The following is a 24,504-nucleotide window of genomic DNA, read 5'->3' as shown; positions in this document are numbered from 1 at the left end:
CTGCTTCCTTTAGACTATGAGAGATTTTTTTCTTCTCCCCAGAATTAGACAACCATCCTCTCCCCATCCTATACACAAATTCTTCCAGTCTTCTTTCGGAGAACACCTTCCGTTTTCCACTTGTAAAGATTTCACAGCAGCTATAATTTATGTGTTAATCCATTTTGAGGGTGACCAAATCAGGTGTACATAATGCCAAGGCAGCACTCACCATTGAGATATATTATCACTCCATGACCATTGAATATTCGATCTGTATCTTGATAGTTTGATCATTCACTATAACATGTTCCATCAAGGGACCAATTCACTTTCTAGACAACATAGATTATTATTCCATAAGAGAAATTTACTCAAGTTCAAAATATTTGACATCAGAAGAGCATCAGATAACACATTTCCATCTATATGCATGTTCTATCTGGTAAGGTATATGTGTATGGATATGCAGTATATATGTATACATTTATATATGTACATGTGTAATATGGGTATAAATGTGGGTGTCTATGTTGCTGTTCTTTGCTGTAAAGAAACACCACAACCAAGGCAACTCTTATAAAATTAAGCATTCAACTGGGGCTGGCTTACAGTTTCAGAGGTTTAGTTTATTATCATCATGATGGGATGCACGGCAGCTGGCATGGAAAGCATGGGACTGGAGAGGTAGTTGAGAGTTACATCCTGACTGGCAGGCAGAAGGAAGAGGGAAAAGTACAAGGCCTGGCTCAAAGCCCACCTCCAGTGACACACTTCCTCTATCAAGGCCACACCTCCAAATCCTTCTAATCCTTTTAAAGAGTGCCACTTTCCGGTGACTAAGCATTCAATTATATGAGGCTATGGGGGCTATTCTTACTCAAACCAGTATAGTGTGTAAAGCTTAGAAAAACTAGAAAGACTGAGAGGGTATAAAAATAAGTACTGAGAGGTGGATACAAAATGACCAGTGTAGCATGAAGGAGAAAAAGAGGCCGGTGCCATGTTACATGGGCAAATGGAGGGACTGTGGGGTGGGAAGTGGGGTGATGAATGAGAGTCTTCTAAAGACCATCTTGTTTTTAGGAGACAGGCATTCTCACTTGCCTGGAGCTCATCAAACAGCCTAGCCTGACTTGCCAGTGCATTCCAGGTTTCTACCCCACACACATATTGCAGAGAATGTGTATACTACTGCACTTGGATGATTTCCCTTGGATTCTGGGACTTGAACTCTGGTTTTGTGCTTGGAAGGCAAAGACTTTATCAACTGAGCCATCTCCCCCAGCCCCCAGGTTGTATTCTTTTAAGTGATATGTATAGTGTGTACATACACACACACACACACACACACATACACAGACACACATCTGTGTCTACCTTTCTGTCTATCTGTCTGTCTGTCTATCTCTATCTATCTATCTATCATCTATCTATCTATGAATTAAGAATTTTTTGAATTTTTATCTAATTATCCAGAGTCAAAAGTTAAACTAATTTACTTTGGGAGCCACATAGACATATCACATTATCTACTCTCAAGCCTGGAATGGCTGGGCTAAAATATTGTGGATACTATCTTCCTTTAAAACACTATGTCATAATCACAGATCTTACTAGTGCGCAGAAATTACTGCTCTTTCTGAACTTCTAAAATGATGATTCTCTCTCTGTGTCTCTCTCTCTGTGTCTCCCTGTCTCTGTCTCTTTCTCTCTTTCTCTTTCTCCATAATTGGCAACCCACATGGTTGTTGGACACTGGAATTTGGATAGTTAGCAGTCTTGATCTTTGAACAAAGAATGTTCAACAATCTTTCCTTTCCTGCTTTAATGAGCACTGCCCTCTCTATGCCCCTCAATCCCTTCAGTCCAATTACTGCCATGGTGAAAAATGTGCCTAGTGTTGGCATGCCTCATGCCACTCCTCTGCTTCACACACACTAGCTTTGCATTTTGTCCTTCCTAAGTTTGACCTAGGAACCAAATTCAAGGATTCTTCTTCCCCCATTTCTCATACCACAGGCTGTTTTAATCCTAATTTTTCAATTTCTTGCTTTAGTTCAGTCCCTCGGTGACTGAAATCATCTCCAGATAGGCCTTGTTGCTGTTCTGTTTGGTTTGGTTTTCTAAGTATACTGGATAGTTTTATGTCAACTTGATGCAAACTAAATCATTTGAGAGGACGGACTCTCAATTAAGAAGATGCTTCCTCAAGATCGGTCTGTAGGCAAGCCTGTGGGACATTTCTTAATTAGTGATTGGCAAAGGAAGGCCCATACCATTGTGGGCAATGATACCCCAGGTGGTCCTGAGTTCTATTAGAAAGCAGGCTGAGCAAGCCATAGTGAACTAGCCAGTGAGCACTACTTTTCTATGGTCTCTACATCAGCTCTTGCCTCAGATTCTGGTCCTGTCTGAGTTTTATCCTGACTTCCTTCAGTGATGAACAGTGCAATGGAAGTATAAGCCAAATAAACCATTTTCTCCCCAGCTTCCATTTGGACATAGTGATCCTAATTAAGATATTAAGACATTAAGTTATGCTTTATTTTTAAGTTGTGTGTGTGTGTGTGTGTGTGTGTGTGTGTGTGGTATGTATTGGTGAGTACAATGCCCATAGGGTTTAAAAGCATCTGATACCCCTAGAGTTGGGACTATAGGCAGTTGTGAGCCACCCAATGTGGGCTCTAGTAACCCAATCCAGATCCTTTGCAAGTATAGTGTGTGCTCATAACTACTGAGTTATCTCCCCAGCTCCACGTTTCTCTTTTGTAAGAGATAAACACCCTGGAGGTAGAATCCACATCAAGTACATATGCCTAAGGAACAGCTTTTTGAATTAGACTGTGCTTAGGCTGGCCTGGCTCCACCAGAACTCTAGAATCATTCACTGCAAAGTCTGTCTGTCTCTCTGTCTCTGTCTCAAAACAAGATCACATGTATCTAAGGCTGGGCTCCAAATCGGTTTGTAACCCAAGATGAAGATGACCTTCCACTGCTGATCTTCTGGCCTCTTCTTCTCAGTTGTGGAAATTACAATCATATACCACCATGCCCAGTTTATGAAGGGCTGGGGATAGAACCCAGGGCCTGTGCTTGCTAGGCAAGCACTTTACCAACTGAGCTATGCTCCCAGCCTAGATTCACAGAGTTGAGACACAGAATACATAGTGTGTTATGAAATATATGGGTGCTTTCTACATACGTTCAGTAGACTCAGAGTCTTTTACAGCATCTCGTGGGCTATGTGGGCACTCTTTTATACTAAGCATCTATCAGTTCGGTATTTTAGGCTGTACATTGAAGGTTCTGCCAATATAGACTAGAATTAGAATTCTTAGTATACAGTAGTTTTACTTGCCTTAGGTCAGTATAGTGATTGTCAAGTTTGAAAACCCGTAATTAGCTTACGTGATTAGAGAAAGAAATTCTGTATTCTTTGATGTGAGGGATGGCATTTGGAAAATTTAAAAAGGTGACCTTTCCTAACCTTCTGCCATCTTCTGTCATCTACAGGTCACTAAGATTCCATCATCTTTTTGAAGAATTAGAAATGCCCAAAGCACTAGATCTGCCATGCTATTCTACATACACCCCATATCTGTCTCCATCACATTTTAAAAAGTCATTTTCACATCACTCAAGAAAAAAAAAACCCCACAAACATTGACCACTTTGTAATTCGTGGACAGAACACGTTATGTTGTCATAGGTTTAATTATTGTAAGACACTTTATGGTAAAAATACTGGGGATGTTTTCATTGGGATTCAAAGCACGTTTCAGACGCTCCAAAAAGAAAAAGATGGATGGGAATTAATCACCAAATATTTCTCAGAGAAGAAATGACAGAGTGGTTTTAAGATCCTTTGAAATGTCGGCTCTGCTCATTACAAAGCTCTGTCCTTTCACTTCGTTACCAGAAAGGAAACGCTCCCGATATCCTCTGACCTTCCGATTTCATCTCAGAATCGATCGAATTTATTTCGGTCTCTCTGAGTTTGGCCAGATGAGAACAATGGCAGGCCGGCTAATGATGAGCCAAACTTTCATGTTTAACCAGGTCACAGAAGTTTGAGTAAAGTCATCTACATGTATGATGATGGAACTCTAACATAAGATCTGGTTCTTTGTAATTAACATGATGAGCATGAGAAACCCCATCCTTTCTTACAACAGAGTTTTCAGAGTAAACAAATGAGATTTAGAGAGAGATGATATTTGAGGTGCAGTTGAGAAGCAGGGCCAGGAAAATCCTGGTTGAAGGAGAGGAATAGAGAGATGTACATGTATTTCCAATAAGATGATGGACAGTGAGAACAGGTTTCACTAGATGCCTATGCTGTTGTGTGGCTGCAAAGCCAGATTTAACTCGGGTTACACACTGTGTCATATAGGAAGTAGCTTTTGCAGCTAACATTGGGACTGCTTTTACTCAAAGAACTGCAAAGGGTTGGCGAAAATAGATTGGCTAGTCTCAAGGCACATATTAAAGACTTGCATCAAGTGTGAATCAAAGAGGCTTTCCTCTCTGAAACATATCCATTCCAAATCCCATAATGCCATATAGCACTTGCTCTCTTTCTTTGTTGGTCACACTGGAAATTGAATCCAAGACCTCCCATATACCAGGCAAAGAATCTACTATTGATCTCTGCCTGTAGCTGTCTTTTGACTTCTTCTTTTGAGACCAGACCTCATTAGGTTCTACAGGTTTGTTTCAAATCTTCTGTGTAACCTAGGAAGTCCTTAAGTTTGTGACACCCTTGCTCAGTCTTCCATGTAGCTGGGCTAACGAATGTGTGCCATCCAGCCCAGGCTGTCTCATTCTGCTTCCCAGGGAGAGCTGCCTCTGGTTCCAAAGTGAACCACTGATCAATTTTACAAACCCTTCTTGTTTCTTCAGATTTCCGATTGTTTCAGTTTCATCTTTTTTTCAAAGATTCCTTCTATTAGGGCTGGAGAGATACTGGTTGGTAAAGGGTGTGCTGCACTGGCACGAGAATTGGATTCAATTCTCAGAACCCATATGAAAAAATCCAGGCATGGTAGCTTGTATTTGTCATCCCATTCTTGGGGAAGTGTCACAGGTAGGTCCCCAGAGTTTGCTGGACAGTTAGCTTAGTGTACTAAGAGAGTTTCAGGTTAGTAAGGACTCAACATCCCGAAAAGAGAGTGGTTGGAATCTGGGGAAGGTACTCTACCTTGAGCTCTGGCCTCTCCTCATGTGTGCACGCGCGCGCGCGCGCACACACACACACACACACACACACACACACACACACACACCACGCCACTCTCTGTACCACTATCTAGAATGTTCTCCAAATTTTCACCACAGACTTTCCCTCTCCCTTTCTCTTATCTTTAATGATGTTCTAACATCTTGTGGGTATGAGCTAGTCACAGATCACAAAGATCCTGTTCGTCCTTTACCACTTAGTTATCCCTTGTTTTTTTTTCCTACTTTCGTGGTGTTTGCTAGAAAACACGGCTCTCATTTGAGCCTCAGACTACTCAGCTCTGATTCATGCCCCAACCCTAAAGGTGCCTCTTCTTTTTCTATAATTTGACCAAGGAGCTCTTTCTACACCACCAGCTGGCAGTTCATTCAGTTCTCAGCCTCCCCTAAGCCCTAGTTCTCACTCTGCCAGTGTTCACTGCCTCTTTTATGGTTCTTAAGACCAGCCTCCGCTTACCAGTGTAGCCTGGTTTTCCACCTCAAGCCAAGTCCTATGACTTTACAGTCCAACTGTTTGGTGAGGTTTCAAGTCCCTGAGCATGCTGTGGTCTCTTTCATTTCCAAGCCTTGTATCGTCACTGTTTTCTCTTACCTTCATTAATTTCTTTGAACATCGCAGCACGGATATGGTTATCTCTCTGGAAGTCTTTCCAGATTTTCTAGTGTAGGTTATGACCTCTTTGGGCTCACCCACAATCTTAATGCCTTCAGTAATTATGAATCCACTTTTCTCAGGTCACTAGAACCCCTTTCATTTGAAGATGATGCCTCACTGAAATGTATACCGATAGTGACAGACAAATAAGCTGAGGAAAAAAAAATTAATGGCGTCTTTGAAATAACAAGGGCTCTAACCAGGGCGGGAGTAAGAGAATGAAAGAGATACAATGAAAATCACTTTGGAAGTCACGGTGACCCGATTTGGCAACCTCATGGTATTTTTGAGAAGAAATAATTAGAAACCATTTGAAGATATTTTTTTATAGTCTTCCAAATGAATGGAAGACTAGAGTTATTTGGCCATCTGGTTTTATCAAGCAATGAAATGTCCATTTTTGGAGTTCTGAGTTTAAGATATCTATAGGACATCTATGAATAGATACAGGGGAGATTTTGCTCGATGTAGTTATCAAAGGGAAATCAGAGCTGCAGGAGACAAAATTCAGGCTTCCCTGTCCACAAAGTGCCATTGCAGCGAGGGTCCTCAGAAACGTGGCTTATGAATGATGCTGGAAAACAGGGTGGAGGAACAGAGAGACAGAAACAGCCAAAGCTGCAGTTCAGATGGCGCACACAGAAGGAGGCCACCCGCAGGGTCAGTAGCTTTTTGGCGACTTCTGTCCTGAAGAGCATTTTTCTCTCAGAAACCCCCTTTTGCTTTGAAAGCATCTGCTCTTTAGAATCAAGCAAATCCTGAATGTCCTGTTGAGACTCCCCTGAAGTGGAATGTCCCCACTGTTAGATAGTCCTTCCCATTTTTTATGTAAGGGAGCATAAAACATTGGAAAGATTATACTCAGGCTTGTGTGTGATTCTGCAAACACGGTAGATTTAAAATTTTCACCAGGGCAATTATACAACACAATATTCTTGTGCTCAGTTATGCATCTGTTGAAGGAAAAATTGGTGCCATTAAAAGAAAATATAAAGTTCTTGACATTTATGGTTGACTGTTGAGCTTAGCCGGCTCAGGAAATACTACCTTCCCATTTCCCACAGCTACAAATTGCAAATGTCTTATACTAAGAAAGCAAAGTTCTCAATTCTAAAGGTGCATTCCAAGCAGCTACCTGACCTCTGGTGTTTTAAAATCCTCCTTTTGTAACTATGGGTTACACATTTTCAGAAGACGTATGTAATAAAAGCAATAACAGCTGCACCATCACAATCCATGCTGGTAATTGTCCATTTTGTTTATCAAAAGTATGGGCTTTTCGCAATTACTGGAGCTCTCATCGTGAGCACGCATAGAGCTGCCCCTGCTATGACACTGTCTTCTTTTTCTTTCAGTTGCTTCATGTTCTTGTGTGGTAACAGAGTCTGTAGGAAAACACAGAGGTGTGGATGAGATTCATAGTATTGCCAGAAGCAATTTGAAATTGGCTAGGCAGAAACACAACTCTTTTTTTTTTTTTTGGTCCATCTTTCTGATCCAGAAAATGTTTGCATTGACTCTCACTCCCAGCTGTAAGTGCTATTTTATTATGACTCAGTGGATCAATATACACTGGGAACCATGAGTGATGATAGGTCGCTGGACGATTGTGTGAAAGGCCTCATTGGTTCGAGTAGAAATGAGGTTGCTTTGTGATCCTTTCTTTGATCACAAAGGACCATTTAGAACTTGACATCATGTATCAGGAATAGAAATATGACGGAGATAAACTGATGTCCTTTCCCCATCTTATGCTTGCTGGTCCATGTTGTTTACTTCCTGACATACTTGACTGTGCCTGCTCCCTACAAAAGCAGAGTAAGCTTTCTCCTAACAAAACTAGGGAAACAGCTGTCTTCCTTCTCTAGTACAGACTAACAAACCAGTGGTGTTCAGTGTTGGGAAGTGTTTAGTAGGAGACAGAGAGATGGTTTACTGGTTAAGGTCATTTTTTTTTCAGAAGATCCAGTTTGGTTTCTAACATCTATATCAGGCAGATCACAACTGCCTGTAACTTTAGCTGCAGTGCATCCAGTACCCATTTTTGACTTCTACTGACATTTGCAAAAGTGTGGCAAATGCTCACACAAATCCCCAAATATGTAAGTGAAAACTTTAGAAGGGAAAGCATCTATTCTGGAAAAGTCACCCAGCTTTGGTTACATTTAATTTCTTCCTGTTCTTTATTATTTTATCACAACAAAATACCTAAAGATTAAATATGTTGAAACTTGGTATGTTTTATTTAAGGGAAATGAATCAGCTAAAGTAATTAAATTATCAGGGATAATGCAAAATATTCAAATGCACTTGGATCTCTGGCAAGATTCATGGTAGTAGAATAATTTTGTCATATACCTTATAATAGTCATTTTTCCTACTCTATTTTTCATTAAATCATAACCTTGTGTGTCCCTCTATTGTTTCATAGACCAGGAGCCATATGGAGCTGGCTGGAATCAGGGATGTTAGAGAAAGAAATTCTTTGTATAGCAGAAAGTCTGCATTTGGAAATATTTCTAGAATTGAATGTGTACATAGGGAAATATTTTACCTGCTGACTTCAAACTCTAAGTCATATTTGGATATCACTCTACATATTATTATAGAACCCTGTACCTATTAAGGTCTTTCTACATATGTAGATATAGATACATAAATAGATCTGTGCAAGAATCAAAGATCATTATGATGCCCCCAAACATCATCTAAAGTGTGACTATGACTGCATCCGTGTCACATAAATGTGATGATGTTTTTGTAATTGTAAAGCAGCACTGATTTTGTTTGGCTATATGTGAAAATGGGAGGGCTCTCCACAATCTACATATCCACTGTTAATTATAAGATGCATGATTGACAGCCCTGAGTATGCCCATCATTCATGGACATACTCATATAGCTCACAGTACTACTAGAGTACATAGGTCATTCAGATCTGAAACCCATATTGGCATGGTCATCCCGAGTTTGATCCAAACTCCTGAGTCTGGTCAGTGGTTGAAAGGTAACAAGAACATCTCGTATATTATTCATTATTGCTAAAGTGTTGATAATTATATTGTTTTAAAGTAGGATTCTATTTATAATTCTGTCCAGAATCCTTATTGTATGTGATCCCACATTACATTGCCTCCAAATCACTAGCCTTTACTTGTCTATAGCTTCTTTGGAATATGTAAGTCCTTTCCAAGTGAAATCTCAGGCATACCAGCTTTCTAGCATTTCTTCTCCTCCTTCCAAAGTGGTATTTGATTGATGAAATATATCCATGATGCTTTGGTGTGGTTATGTGTCATACTTTTGTTGTGTCAGGTGATCGAGGATTGTTAGTGGATGCTTATACTTTGTGCCTTCTGTGTCTGCTGAGAATGGTGGAGTTGATTCACGGCATTGGATATTTGTTGCTGTGCAGCTGCCTGTGTAGTAGCTTATTTACACCTTTGTCTGTTCTCTTGGCAAGGGCCAACATTACTTTGTGCTGAGGGAGTTGCATGACATTTTTATGCTGCTATACCTATTCCTTTTTGCTAACTGATAGCACAGGAATACAGTGGTAACCACTGAGCATTGGTCACTACAATGGAAGAATGACAGTCTAGCTCTGAGGCAGGCTCTCATCCACAACAATGCATTTTTCTTTTCTTAGACTCTAATTGTAGAATGGTTAAGGTGCTAGAGATTCTAACTCACTAGAAGAAGAAGAAGAAGGATAAGGAGAAGAAGAGAAGAAAAAGAAGAAGAAGAAGGAGAAGAAGGAGGAGGAGGAGGAGGAGGAGGAGGAGGAGGAGGAGGAGGAGGAGGAGGAGCAGCAGCAGCAGCAGCAGCAGCAACAATAACAACAACAACACATCAAAAGAAGCCAATATAGAAAAATGATTTCTATCAAAGAAAAGAGAATAGCTGGATTGAGGTAGACAGCCAAAGAGGATTTTATTGAAGAGCATTTCAGCAGAGGTCAAGGATATTTCAAAAGAGGAGAGAGACTGAACTCAGTTCCTTTGCAACAAGCCCTCGGAGGCACTGGACTGACCTACTGGAAATGTACTAGAGTACATTGGTGGGGGTTGGTGGATGCGAGCCAGTGTGATCAGACCATCTGTTTGCTAATCGGAGCCTAAGGAAGTTGGGCTCCTAATCTCCCACAGAGTATGAAAGACAGGGACCTTGTCTTCATTGCTTGATTTTCAAAAGGTGTCTCATAGGTCCTTGAGCAAAATGGAATCGGAGTATAAAAATGGCAAGAGGCTATATGACAATTTGCATCTCAAGATGAACTTATAGTTATATATTTTTGGAAATTAAAGGCTCTAGAGTCCAAGACAAGGGATATAAAGAACTGGTATCAGGAAGAAAGGTACTCTGTCTAACTGAATCCAATTTGAAGGGTAGGCATCGATGTTGCTTGGGCTGGATACATCAGTAGTCATTGGTCCTGTTGTCTGTGCAATAGGATTGAACATAGCAAGATGATACAAAGGAAAAAATTCTGGAATTTCAAAATGTATATCTAAGAGTAGATTCATCAAACTCATAAGCCCACATAAATATATCTTAAAACACAGTACTTTACTAGCATTGGAAGAAGATTAGCTCATTTAATCAATTGAACACCTGTGACTGGATTTTCACCTTCTGTGCCCCAATGTCTACCACCCCATGCCCATGCTGCTTTTCCAAATGTTGTGTGGAGATGATGCTTGTTCATTGTAGGATAGGGACTTTAGTTTCATGATCCAGAAGGAGTGGTGTAAGGGCATTTGGCTTATGACAGCTTATCATCACAGGCTGGCTGGAAAAGAAAAAAAAATGTTATTTAAACCTCTGAGCCAGTGAACTATCTCCGGTCCATGATGTTATTTACCGAAATGACTTGCCTCAATGTAATGGATCTAAATGGGAACTTTTAGACAAGTATTATAATGGGCTTAGAAAGTAAAACATGGCCAGGCCCTGTTCATCATCTGACTTTCTAGACACCATGTACTCAAAACCATTTCCCCCCAAACTGATAATCTAAATAAGCCAAAACTCGATGTGGTAAAAATAAAAACAGATTAAGGCACAGTATAAGGGTTTTCTGTAGCTTTATTAGGCCTCTGGAGGAAATTTGCCTGCCCTAAAATGGGAAAAATCAAATATATAAATCAAAATGCCTGAACAGAGAAAGGATATAAATATTTACTTTTCAATCCTCTGAATTATTAAAGATTTCAGAAATGTTTGATCTGGCAAGACAAAAAGAAGGGCTGAAAGTCAGTCTGCCAATTTGCTGTGAGGCAAAATTGATAGACAACAAAGGACTCGGGCCTAGGAGAACTTAGTGACGTATTATTAATTCAGGGCCCTGCTGGGGAGATGAAGGGAGAAAGACTCTCATTTCCATTGTATCCAGAATTCAAAAAACAAAACTGGATACATCTGTGAGATGTAGTTTGGAGTAACTAAACCGGGTAGCTGTGAAATGATTGGTTGGCTGTGAGACTGAGATCTCAGCCAATTGTCACGATTTTCCATTTGAGTGGACCATTGAAAAGCATTCTGTGCTTTAGTTGAATTCAGGCCCAACTTGTATGAGTTCAAACATTCAGGCCCATAGGGTTGCAATTTTATTTTTATTCAATTATTTAGAAATGTAGTCATAAGCTATATAAGTTTTTGGTCAACAATGCGTAGTAGTGGTACTCCTCCTAGCCTGGGTTGGTAATAGACTATCTGATCCTGATATAGTCCAGGCAGTCCAGCTAGGGAAAAGGGACCCAAAGGAAGGCAACAGAGTCAGAGATAGTTGCTACTCCAATTATTAGGGAACCCACATGAAGACCTAGCTGCACATCTGCTACGAATTTTTAGAGGGGCTAGGAATAGCCCCTGTATGCTCTTTGGTTCGTAATTCGGTCTTTGAACCTCCACAGGCTCAGATTAGTTAGAAGACTTCTATAGGTCTCTTTGTTGTGTCCTTGACCCCTCCATCTTGCTTAATCCTACCCCCCACTCTTCTACAAGACTCCCTGAGCTCTGCCTGGTGTTTGACTGTGAGTCTCTGCATCTGTTTCCATATGGTGCTGGGTGAAGCCCCTTGGGAGACAGTTATGCTAGTCTCCAGTCTGCAAGCAGAATAGATGATCATTAATAGTGTTAGGGGGAGGCTCTCTCACATGGGATTTATCTCAAGTTGGGCCAGTTATTGGTTGGCAGTTCCCTCAATCTCTAATATGTATTTAGGATGGGGTGTTTTGGAGGTGGATGATGGAGAGGGCTAGAAGTAAGAATGGAAATAGATGGGGATATCTCTGGGACTAGCTGGAGACCAGAGACAAGGAGGCTTCAAGAGTCTATGGGGTGGTCCTAGTTGAGACTCCTAGCAGCTGGGTATATGGAGACCAAAGTGACCTCCTCCTGAAGCCAGGTGGAATTTCCAGTAGAGAGAGTCCTATCCACAAAAACTTTGACCCAAAATTTGTCCTGTCTACAAGATGTACAGGGATAAAGAATTATTAAAAGAGGATGTCAGGAGATGCAAGCCTCTGGGAGCAGGTGAGCTTTGAGTTGTCTTAAAGACAGAGCTCATGATGAACAGCCTATTCAAAGAACAGCAAGAAGAACTCTGGCAGTGGAGAAGAAAAAGTTGGTGTCTCAGTCTGCTTTCTATTGGTGTAACATAATTCTACAAGCCTTGGAAATGATAAAGAAAAATGTTGTGTGACCTTGCAAGTCTTGTGGCTAGGAAATCTGAGAGTCTGGTGTTACTATACTCTCTCCATATGGTGGAAATCTTCCTGCACCATGGTATGGTGGATGAGAAGCACATAGTAGACTGAGTTAGTAAAGCAATTTGGTGTGTGTGTGTGTGTGTGTGTGTGTGTGTGTGTGTGTGTATGATTTTCCTATAATGTGTCATGAGGGTCCCCCTTTTTGTAGCTTCAACCTTATCCTAATAACCTCCCTAAGACTTCATCTCCAGATATAAATTTTTGGATTATGTTTCCAACATATGAACTTCAGGGGGACACATTCAAACTTCAGCAGTTGGGAAGGAAAAAAATGGTGGATGGGAAGGGTGAAGGAAAACAGTTGTCAATAGAACCTTCAGCTCCTGTCCTCAGACTTTGTCTGTCACTGGGTATGAGATCAAGAGTCACTTCAGTATTTTTGAGCTCGGGGTCAGTATTTAAACATATTGTGTAGAGAAGAAAGTCTCAGTGGACAAAGACTAAAAGAGGGAAATGGTTGGTGGTTGTTGCAAGAATCCAGCATAGCACAGTGAGGCCTGAGCCAAGGAAGCATGCCTGAAGGTTCTGTGATGGTTCTGAGAGCCAAAAACTACCAGTATCCAGTAGTGTTAGAGGTACATGATATAAGGAAAACAAAGGAATGTGCCTTTATGGAGAGACTTAGAGTGGCTACATTAGGCAAATGTTGTGTAGAGTAAGGTGGTGGGTGGGAAGTTGAAGATATTATCAAAGAAAGTAAAATTTACAGGATGTGTGGGCAGATATATAAATTGGTTGAGAGACCAAATAATAAAAACAGAAAGAGAATAAATAGAGTTGTGGGCTGAGACCAGGAGAATCTCACTTGTGAGAGATGACTGGAGACAAAAAGAAGAAAAAAGGCTGAGGGACAAATGGCTCCAGCAGCATATGTAGCAGAGGATGGCCTTGTTGCACATCAAGAAGAGGAGAGGCCCTTGGTCCTGGGAAGGCTAGTTGCCCCAGTGTAGGGGAATGTCAGGACAGGGAAGTGGGAGAGGGTGGGTTAGTGAGCAGGGGGAGGTATAGGAGGTTTTCAGAGAGGAAACGAGGAAAGGGGATAACATTTGAAACGCAAATAAAGAAAATATCTAATTCACATGGTGGAAGGAGAGAACTGACCCTGCAACCTGCCCTCTGAACTCTATGGATATAGTATGCTATATGACATATGTACCCTATAGCATGGGCTCCCACTTGCACCAACCTCCACAAATAAATAAAATAAATGCAAATTAAAAGGAAGAATGAATAATGATGAGCCTGAAAAAGAACATTCCATAACCTAGGAGGGGATTTCAGAGTTCACTCCTGCAAGGGCTAAGTAAAGGAAATACATAAAGACACAGAGGGCGACCCCAAGGATGGCTGCCTCCATAAACTCAAGGGGGAGGAGGATTGCAGTCAGGCCATTGCATTAGAGGATATGGTATCCTTTGGTTACTTGGATAAGAACATTTTCAGTTGAGTGTCTGGGAGGAGCTGTGTGATTGTAGTGAGCATGAGACTGGATGGGATGGGAAAAGTTGGAAGTGACAAGGATGGCTCCTTAGTAGAGTGTTAACATACATGGTAGAAAATAAAATGAGGTCAAGAGAAACATCTTATTTGCTTTTAAAGTTGGAATATAGCAGCAACATGCTGATGTAATGATTCCTACAATGGTTGGGGATATGGTCTGTTCTAGAGAACAAAGACAATGATGAACTGGGGGGTTGGAGAGAGAGAGAGAGAGAGAGAGAGAGAGAGAGAGAGAGAGAGAGAGGAAGAGGAGAGAGAGAAGAGGAGGTAGAAGAGGAAGAAGAGGAAGAAGAGAAGGATGGCAGAGTAGAAGGAGGGAAGAAGAGGAGGAGAAAAGAGGAGAAGGTAGAGAACAAAGAGGAGGAGGGGTGAAAGAGGAGGAGGAGGAGGGAGAGGGGGAAGAGGAGGAGGGAGAGGGGGAGGAAGAGGAAGAGGAAGAAGAGAAGGAGGAAGAGGAGGAGGAGCTGGCAGAGGTGACAGAGGCAGAGGCAACAGCTAAGCAGTGGTCCTCAGTAGCTTCTGTTGAAGTAGAGGGCAATGACCAGCTTATGAAAGCAAAAGTGCTGAGCTGACCAAGGGCTTCTGAGCACATCGTTAGAGCTCGGTCTTATGTTCTCTTCTCTCTGCTTCTCTGTTGGCCTCATTTGGTTAGGCTTCCTACATGTTATCTCAATGTCTTTTTAACCCCTTTTCTCACCAGCATAGAAATTCCTTCTTTAATAATCCCTTCAACAATGTACCATTGCTTCACTGATCTGCTCTGGGTCATCTGCCCACTCCAGAAATAGTCTGAAACCAGCGTAGGCAAGACCTGGGAGTAAACTCAAGAAGAGACCACCAGCAATCCATACTTATTTTCTTCCTGGGGTTGGGGGGGGGGGGGAAGAACTACTTTGCTGTGAAAAGACTTTAAATGGTGCCTGGACAGCACATACCATTTAATGGAGGAAGACAAAAAGTGGTACCATGTTCTTTCTACTTTTTTTCTTTTTCTTTTTGTAATTTAATGTCAAGTTCAAAATGAACCAGGCAAATGGGGATTCTTGGGGGAAATATAGGTGAGATCCCATTTGGAAAAAAGAAGTAATTATCTTTGAAGGAAACCTCCCTCTGACAATTTTAATTAAGCCAATTATTTTCTAGAAGTTTAGTTGTCCTAATAGTGGATGGCAGTACCACTCAACGGTGGTCACTTGTGCATTGTGTCCTTGAATGTCTGTGCCCTGCAATCTTATCTCTTGAGAAAGAAGTCTGACTCACCCTCTCTCTGTAGTTTATACTTATCTGCTTGAGAGCCAAATGCATTAATTTGCCAGTGTTACTTCCCCTAATAAGCCAGGAAGTGACCACTGTGACATTTTTAATATGAATAGGGAATGGAATACATTCTCACCTATATTCCATGGCTGTAACCAGGAGTATACTTTCCTTTCATTTTCCTAAGATATTTCTCCCAGTCCAGCGCTAGATGCTGATGGCTAGACGCTAGACATATAAGGTTTAAACACAACTCAGCCAGTCAGACTACTTACAATTAACTGCATAGTATTTCAGCATATTATTAGGATAAAATATATCACTGTGAGTCAAGTTCAGTTATAATTACTCCAGGGGCAAAATATAAAATAAAATACAATAAAAAGAAAGAAGAAATAAAGAAAAAATGGGGTAATTTTCAAAATGTCATACAGAGGCTAGAATACTTTTAAAAATAGAAATTTAATTTTTCATTTTAAATAAGAAAGTAAGTTTTCATCTCTCAAAAACTACATTGTATAATATTGGGAAAATTCATAATGCTTTCTGATATTTTCAAGTTTTATTTGAAGAAATGTGAAAAATAGTTTCAGTTGATAATTTTGACAGTGAAATATATAACATAGTTGGAGATTCTGTATATTCAAATTCTGCTTGAGAGCTTATTCTATGATACACACTGGATACTTTTTAGATTGCATGTCTGTCATTATACTTAATAGGAACATATGCTCCAGGGACAGGTTCTGTGGGAATCTAAAAGTGGTAGGCAACCCATCAGAGAGCTATTTTGTTGTGCAATCATTTAGTCACTAAACAGTTTTAAGTACCTTTATGAATTTGTTGTGAATTTAATACAATATTTCGATCCTATTTAGCCTTTCAACAACGTGTCCCATGATCATTCTACCCTTTATTAACCAAGTGTTTTCTCTTTCTTTTTATAAAGTGCAATTGATGGTGTTCATATACTCTTGGGTGTGGGGGAATCTGCCTTAGCATGGTGTACCTACTTGGTAGCACATCTTTAAAGAAAACTGACTCTCTGTCTCTGAATAACCTTCACTTGCCAATGCTTTTTTTTTTTTTTTTTTTTTTTTTTTTTAGCTAGGGATAGGACTTTATGCCCACTCTTGTCTTCTGGGTTAGGATCTTGACTGGCTGAAGTTTGTGCAGGTCCTGTGCACTCTGTCACAGACACTGTGAGTTCATATGTGCAGTCACTGTGTTGGGTCTGAAAAATGCTTTTTCACCCAACCAAGTCCTAATGACTCATTGCTGTATCCACAGACTAGCTGTGTGCCATTCCACTATTGCCAGTGAAGCTTTTTTTTTCTGCAATAGATGGCAATTAACACAGAGACTCTCAACAGCTCAAGATGTAGAGAACAGACTTCAGAGTGCTCAGCCCTAAATGTAAAATCTATATCCCATTGTTTTCGTCCAGTGCTTCAGGGATCATAGTGGAAAAGGGGCTAGAAAGATTGTAAGTGATAAACAGGGAATGGCAACCAGATGTTTTTATTATAGATATTATCTTTTATTTAAAATTTCTTGGAAGTTTCATACTTGTACACAATGCATCTTGATCATATCCATTACTCTACTCCCACCCCTCCAATTTTGGGGGGATCACTAGCACCTCTCTTCCCTTAAAACCACTAAGTGGAGGTAATGCTGCCCTTATGGATACGGTATGCGAATGTCTCAATGGACATACTCCCAAAGAAAAGTGACTCTCCCATCTCCAGCAGCCATCCACTGCCAATAGTTCCTCAGGTTGGTGTGGTGATTAGTAGCCTGTCCTTGGCTCATGCTGGAACTTTTAAGTGCGCTCTTCTTATGCAGGTCTTGTGTGGGTAACCACAGCTGCTGTGAGCTCATACGTGCAACAGTCAGGCCATATTCACGAGACAGCATTTTACAGCACTTCCCATTTCCCAAGCTCTACCATTATTTTTGCCCATCTCCCATAAAGTTTTCTGAGCATTGCAGGTGTTCCGTCTACGGCTGAGGACTCAGAGTAGCTCAGTCTCAGCATTTGGACAGTTATGAGGGGCTGTACCTACTGCAAAATAAAGAGCAAGATGGAGAGCAAGCTGCCTTCTTCATATTTATGTTAATGCCCTTAGATTTGTGAGGTCAGTAAGCAACTTTAAAGCCCAGCTTTTATTGTGATGACAACTCTACTTGGAGTCGATAGCAATAACAACAATCTCGCCACTCAGAAAGTTACAGCAGGCATACACCGTCACAATTTCTGAACGTGGGGAAATCAATAGGTCCTTCATCTACTTCAAAAAATTGAATTCTCATGGCAGTACTATAATATTTAGGAATCTTATTAAGGGATGGGGAGGGGCAGAGAGCTGGCCCTAAAATATGAGTTTCCAAGTTGTCCTCTGAACATTTCTGTAGAGACGGGTCAGTGATTGCTGTTCTTGCTGAAGACACAGCTTTGGGTCTAGTGCCTACATCTGGTGGCTCCCAACAACTTGTAAAGCCAGCTCTAGGGTAGCTGGCACCATTCTTCTGACCTCCGTGGTCACCTATGTGACCTATTCCATCCCCAAATGTGATGTGCAGTTATATACTGAGGCACATATGCATACACACCTACACACACACACACACACACACACACACACAGACAAATAAGTTTTAAAAAGAAAAAGAAGAGAAATGCTTCTATTTGAAGCACATGGAAGACTTTATTATGCTAAATCTCAGTAGGGATTTAGCTGAAGGGATAAGTCTGAAGAGACAGAGATAGGGTTGAAGAAGGAAGCCTGTGATGTGGAGATAGAAAAAGAAATGAAAGGATAAGACTCTTTGGCAGGTTAACCTCAGTGACCAGAAAAGATGGTGTTAGAACAAGATGGTCTTTAGTTTCATAGGTATTGGCTTACAGCGATGTTGAATATATTAGCATATTAAAAGCACATTAAGGACAAATAACACTTGACTAGCAGCTGAAAGGTTTAGTTAATAAACAAAATAAAGAATTCATTATAGTGTTTTATTTATAGTCATTTAGACTTTTCAATTTAATGGAGTTAGCCATCACGTTCTCCATTACAAAACAGTAGCTGTGTCAATGGTTTGTCTCCAGGAGGCTAGATAGATGGGCAATGGCCAGAGGGCAGGTACAGTGTGACCCTCAGCTGAGATGCCAATTGTGTCAATGCCATCACTGTCCCTCCCTGCCATTGAAGGCTGCTAAGATCAGTCAGTGAGGGACCCATTTCTATCTTGAATTTTCCCTGTTGCTACTCAACATTTTTCTTAAAGTTCTAACAAGCACATTCCGTCATATACCACTGCAGAGCCTCGCAGCTTAAAACCCGACGGGGGAATCTTTCCATCCCCTGTGGCTGACTTATCCTACTGAAATTACTGGGAGCCTCAGAATTTCCATTACTTTATCAGTGTACCTTGTTAATGAGATAGCTTAATTTGCATACCAGTAGTACCTTTTCACCACAGGTAAGAAATTGAAATGTTCAAGGTCAATTAACTGCCAATGTTTCAAGTCAGCTTGTGGGGCTGTAACTGGGAGCGATGCTGGGAGAGGGAGTGGTCACTCAGGGGAGTTCCTTACTCCTGATGAGAATGGATGATCCAATTTTAACCCACTCGGATCACGAGAACACTTTTTCCTTCTCTGCATCTCTCCTGTTTGCTTTTTAAATGCAGGATTATAAGGATGTCCTGAAATACTGCAGAAACGCTGTGATATTCCTGATTGAAAAAAATATATCCCAAAATAACCTCATTATGGGTTTCAGATCATTAAAATTAGCTAGGAAGAGCAAGACGTAAAATTGTCAGCATTTTCTTGGAGGTATAAGCTAATAGAGATAAGATTCTGCATGCAGAACTTTCTAGCTAAGATGGCAGCTGCCTGTGGGTACCCCTCTCCCCTATGTTTTCGCTGTGAAAGAGGATAAAAATTTAGAAAGATTTGCAATTACAGTAATAAGAGGAACCAAGATGCCTTGATTAAATCCAGCTCTACAAAGACTTTTAGCTTTCAAAGCTTTTGGTAGGCCTTGAGGGGGAGAAGAGATGGAATAGGAAGTAGATAGAAATACTCACCCACTCATTAGTCCCATCATGCACCTGTATTTAAACCAAACCAAACCAAACCAAACCAAACCAAACCAAACCAAACCAAACCAAACCAAAATATGGTTCCTTATAAGCAAGGAGGGAAGTTGCTGTCACACCCTGATAGCTAAAGATTTATGATCTTCACCCTACTGCTCTATCTATCTATCTATCTATCTATCTATCTATCTATCTATCTATTGCCAATGTATATATATATATTGTACTGGCTAATTTTGTGTCAACTTGACACAGGCTGGAGTTATCACAGAGAAAGGAGTTTCAGTTGGGGAAATGCCTCCATGAGATCCAGCTGTGGGGTATTTTCTCAATTAGTGATCAAGTGGGGAGGGCCCCTTGTGGGTGGTACCACCTTTGTGCTGGTGCTCTTGGGTTCTATAAGAGAGCAGGCTGAGCAAGCCAGGGGAAGCAAGCTAGTCAGAAACATCCCTCCATGGCCTCTGCATCAGCTCCTGCTTCCTGACCTGCTTGAGTTCCAGTCCTGACTTCCTTTAGTGATGAACTGCAATGCAGAAGTATAAGCTGAATAAACCCTTTCCTCCCCAACTTGCTTCTTGGTCATGATGTTTGTGCAGGAATAGAAACCCTGACTAAGACATAGCTATATATATATATATATATATATATATATATATATATATATATATATATATATATATATATATATATATATATATATATATATATATACATAATGGTTTGCCCCTAAATCAAAACAAAACAAATAAAAAACCTAAGAAAATATGAAAAAGTATGCTGTCCTCAAACTTAGAAATCCACTTGCCTTTGTCTCCCAAGTGCTGGGATTAAAGGCATGTGCCTCCACTGCCTCTCTCTCTCTCTCTCTCTCTCTCTCTCTCTATATATATATATATATATATATATATATATATATATATATACCTATTATTTACAGATTAATTTTTTAATTGATGTATGTGTGTATGTGTGTGTGTGTGTGTGTGTGTGTGTTTGTTAACATGAATACAGTGCCTACAGGGGCCAGATCCCCTGGGACTGGAACTCCAGGACAGGTTGGTGTTGAGCTCTAAGCTTGCATCCTCTGCTGAGCCATCTTTCCTATTCCCAAATTACTTAGCTCTTAAAACAGCACCGTATTGTAGTATTGGGCATTACATCCTAAGGCAAGCAAGAATTATTAAGATGCCACTAATAGAGGACATTGCCATAATTTTTTTAAATGCTGTTTTTGAGCCCTTTTAGAGATCTTGACAAATGACCAGTCTGTTTGCCTAGAGCAACTGGTTATGTTTATATCCCAGCCAATTCTGTTCTTGGGTTCTAACTATCTAGGACAGCATGCATCAACCCTAATTATAGGGATACCTGGAACCATGTGGCTAGAAGCAGCCTCCCCCAGTCCAGAATTTCTTCTAGAGAAATTATTCCAATTAGTCACTTCACTGGAAGCTCACCAAACCTACTTAACCTCATCCTGGCTGCCATACATAAACCTTTTCTTATCGCTCCATCTTGCTGAGCTGTCCTGGGATGGTGCTATTCCACGAGTCTGGTACCTTTCAGAGTTGTCTTCCCACTAATGAGCTTTTTGGTATGTTTTAATCATACTTTTCAATCTGTCCCTCTTATGAGTCTGCAAACACCTTGGCCATCTTTGTTATCTAACCATTAACAATGAATCAAAACATAACAAAGAAGCTCAATTCTTTAAATCTCCCAACACCAAACTTTCTTCTTTTTTTGTTTTGTCTCTGGGCAGAGGGAGATCAAAGGCTACACACCATTTCCCAGCCATGCCTGGGGGCAGTAAACACTCTGGCATGAAATGATGGCATGGCCTCCAAACAAAACATTTAAAAATATTCAGTGAGACCTCCTAATTCTCCCCAGTGCTTAGAAAATTCTACAATGCCTCTAAATGGACCCAAGCAGCATGTGTCTAGCCTTGTCTGTGTGCCTATGTTTTGCTATAATTACAAGGGATTTCATATCCTAGAAGTCATTCTGAATCCCATACAGTCTACTGGCATTTCCATTTCATTTGTAGATTTTTAATGCCTTCTTTCCTAACGTTCTTCTATTTTTGCTAAAGGAGCTGGTGGCTGGTCCCCACTTGTGTCCAACAAATACCAGTGGCTGCAGATTGACCTTGGAGAGAGGATGGAAGTCACATCCGTGGCCACCCAAGGTGGATATGGGAGCTCCAACTGGGTGACCAGCTATCTCCTGATGTTCAGTGACAGTGGAAGGAACTGGAAGCAATATAGACAAGAAGACAGCATCTGGGTATGTGTCCTTCGTAAAAGATACTGGCTCTTGGGATCAGAAGTACATCCATTCCTGGGGCTTGTTAATCAGTCTCTGATATAAAGTGGCCATTGAACATTCATGGTGACCCTGATACCATCTCTTAAGGGAAACTATTTATGGCTAATCTATGGAAATAATAAGAGCATATTCCTGAGAAGGCAAAAAAGTCCCGTGAGCCCACTAAACCATGTAGAAATGCAAGAAGTTAGACTTATATAAAAATTTATGTTTGCAAGATAACAAGGCACTTTTATATTGTCTTTGAAACCACTCAAAAGTATTTTATTGTGTCTGGTAACTGAGATTTCTAGAACTTTCTCTCTTGAATATAGAGAGAACCTCTAATATAGAGAGCTATGTCTGAAGTCAAAGGGTTGTGTAAATTTGTGCATATATGTCTATATGCATGCGTGGCTTACAATGTTACATACATCAATTGCATACACACAAACACACACCATTAAAGAGTGTGTTGATGGAGTATTTTGGCAGCTCTATAAGACAGCAGGAAAGAGGTGGGTTGTGATAAAGTGAAGTGACTTTTTAAAAATTTTATTTATTTATTTATTTTTGCTGGGCCTGCATATCCCCTGGTAGAAGCGAAAGGGAGTTTGCTTGGTGATAAAGAGAAATGAATTCTTTGTCAGTATAGAAACCTGTTTTGGCTCTTATGTGAGCCGGGGACGACATACCACAATCAAAAAATTGTTCTCCCATTGCCCCATCCCTGCCCTCCCCCCCAGCTGAGCTGCTGGAATCTGAGAAAATGAGTAACTTAATGAAGCATCCTCAGAACAGGGGTAATTTGGAAGCCTATTTGGGCACATGATGATCATTTTCTTTGACCTGTCAGTTGCTGCTCTTTTCAAACTTTTTGGAATCAGTTACACATTATAAACTCATTGAAAAAAATGGACCACAATTTGCTCACCTCCGTGTCTGGAAAGCTCCTGGTAGTCATTAGGTGTGTGATTATTGATGAAAATTAAATTGAGGAGAAGTACCTATAGTCTTTTCTTGTACAGAGAACAGTAGGCTAGAAGCAGTTGCTTGTGAGTGTTTTTTTTTTCTTCTTCACTTTACATCTCAATTGTTGTCCCTACTCCTGATGCTCCCTCCCACAATCCCTCCCCCATCTCCCACCCACTTCTCCTATGAAAAGGAACATTTTTATCATCATCATCATCATCATTATTATTAATTATTATTAGAAAACCTGCTTTAAAATCCAAAGCAAGCTGAAGCCACTTGTAAGAGTGGAAAACCAAACCAACCCTACACCACTGGGTACTGTGGCTCAGTTAACTCCGTGGGAAGCACTCAAGCCAAGGCCAAAATTAATAGTAACGATGAACCAATAACACCAAAGCCTAATGAGGTCTTTGAGTAGTTGTTTAGATCTTTGACTCTTCTTCTAAGTAAAGCATTACATTTTACGCTGGGTAAATAGTGGTTACTGCCTGCTAGTATTTAGCTGCACTAATTAAAATGTATGGTTTGGGCTCTGTCTTTATATTGTGAACATGATGTGTTTCTGTTTATTAGACATGGAAAAAATGACATGTAGGCATTGCTATTTCCTTATGTTCAAGGTGAGATTTTCAGGGTGAAATGGCAGTGACACTTTTTTAATTTTCTAATCTAAACCACAGGGAGCAAAAGACAACATGTAACACAAAACTGTTAATGCCACATTGGTCTCTAGACCACATTGTAATCTGCTGACCTTTTCATACGCTCTCCATCTTGAGTGTGAGTTGCCTGTTAATAAACTCTGTAACTCTCAGACTTACCTGAACACCTTCAAAGCCCAACAGTGTCTGGAATGTTGCAGATGCATGTTAAATGAATGAATGAATGAATGAATGAATGAATGAATATATGAATGAAACAAACATTTTGTAGTATATTCTTCTCATTACTTCAACTAATATTGATTCCCTCCTGTATCTACCAACTCTTCCTTTGAGCTTATCTATCATCTGTCTGTCCATCTGTCTATCATATATCTAATCTTTTCATCCATCCATCATCTATCTGCTTATCTATCTATCTATCTCTCTATCCATCTGTCTAACCTATCTGACTAACCCATCTTTCTGTCTAGCATCTATCTCAATCTACATTTATTATCAATACTTTTTATTTGTAGTTAAATACTTACATTTGTATATTTACATCTGTCTTAGCTGATCATGGACAGGCTGCCATATTCTCCTCATCCCATAATTATTTTATTTTTCTTCTTAGCACTCTAATGGAGCCTTATCTGAGATTCTGGAGTTTCCAATGCAGGGGAAGTGAGGCTGCCTAATGCCCTAGCTCTTGAATTTTCCACCTAGAAGAACTCAAACTACTGCAACTTAAGCTTTTTAAGTAGAAGAACAATCTTGAATTTATATACACAGTAAGGAACTTAACCTTTTGCCACCCCACAAATGCACATTTCCTAAGTTGGTTTTTGAGGTTTTTCTTCAGTTTTTCTAGCTATTATGGGATGTATGCCAATTATACAAAAGTGCCAATTTCCTTTAATGGCTTTACAGTCTGTTTCGGATGTACAGATAAATCTATGAGAGAAAGTAAAGAAACACATAAAGCATTATACAAGTCTGTGGTAGGAAAAGGAAGGAAGGAAGGCAAGTGTTATTGGTTTAGAAAAAATATAATAAAACA

At 40.3% G+C, this 24,504-nt stretch overlaps 1 protein-coding gene across 1 annotated transcript in view; it reads left to right on the top strand.

The window, feature by feature from the left end:
- The window catches only part of Cntnap4 (contactin associated protein family member 4), a 295,010-nt gene that overhangs the window by 63,642 nt on the left and 206,864 nt on the right, over positions 1-24,504 (top strand). The window contains 1 exon segment of the mRNA XM_052166567.1: positions 21,611-21,804. Coding sequence (XP_052022527.1) covers positions 21,611-21,804 — 194 coding nt within the window.

This window comes from Apodemus sylvaticus, chromosome 21 (genome assembly GCF_947179515.1).
Source record: "Apodemus sylvaticus chromosome 21, mApoSyl1.1, whole genome shotgun sequence".
NCBI classification, from domain to species: domain Eukaryota; kingdom Metazoa; phylum Chordata; class Mammalia; order Rodentia; family Muridae; genus Apodemus; species Apodemus sylvaticus.
Note: the sequence above shows the minus strand (reverse complement) of the source record. Positions and strands in the feature narration are given on the sequence as shown.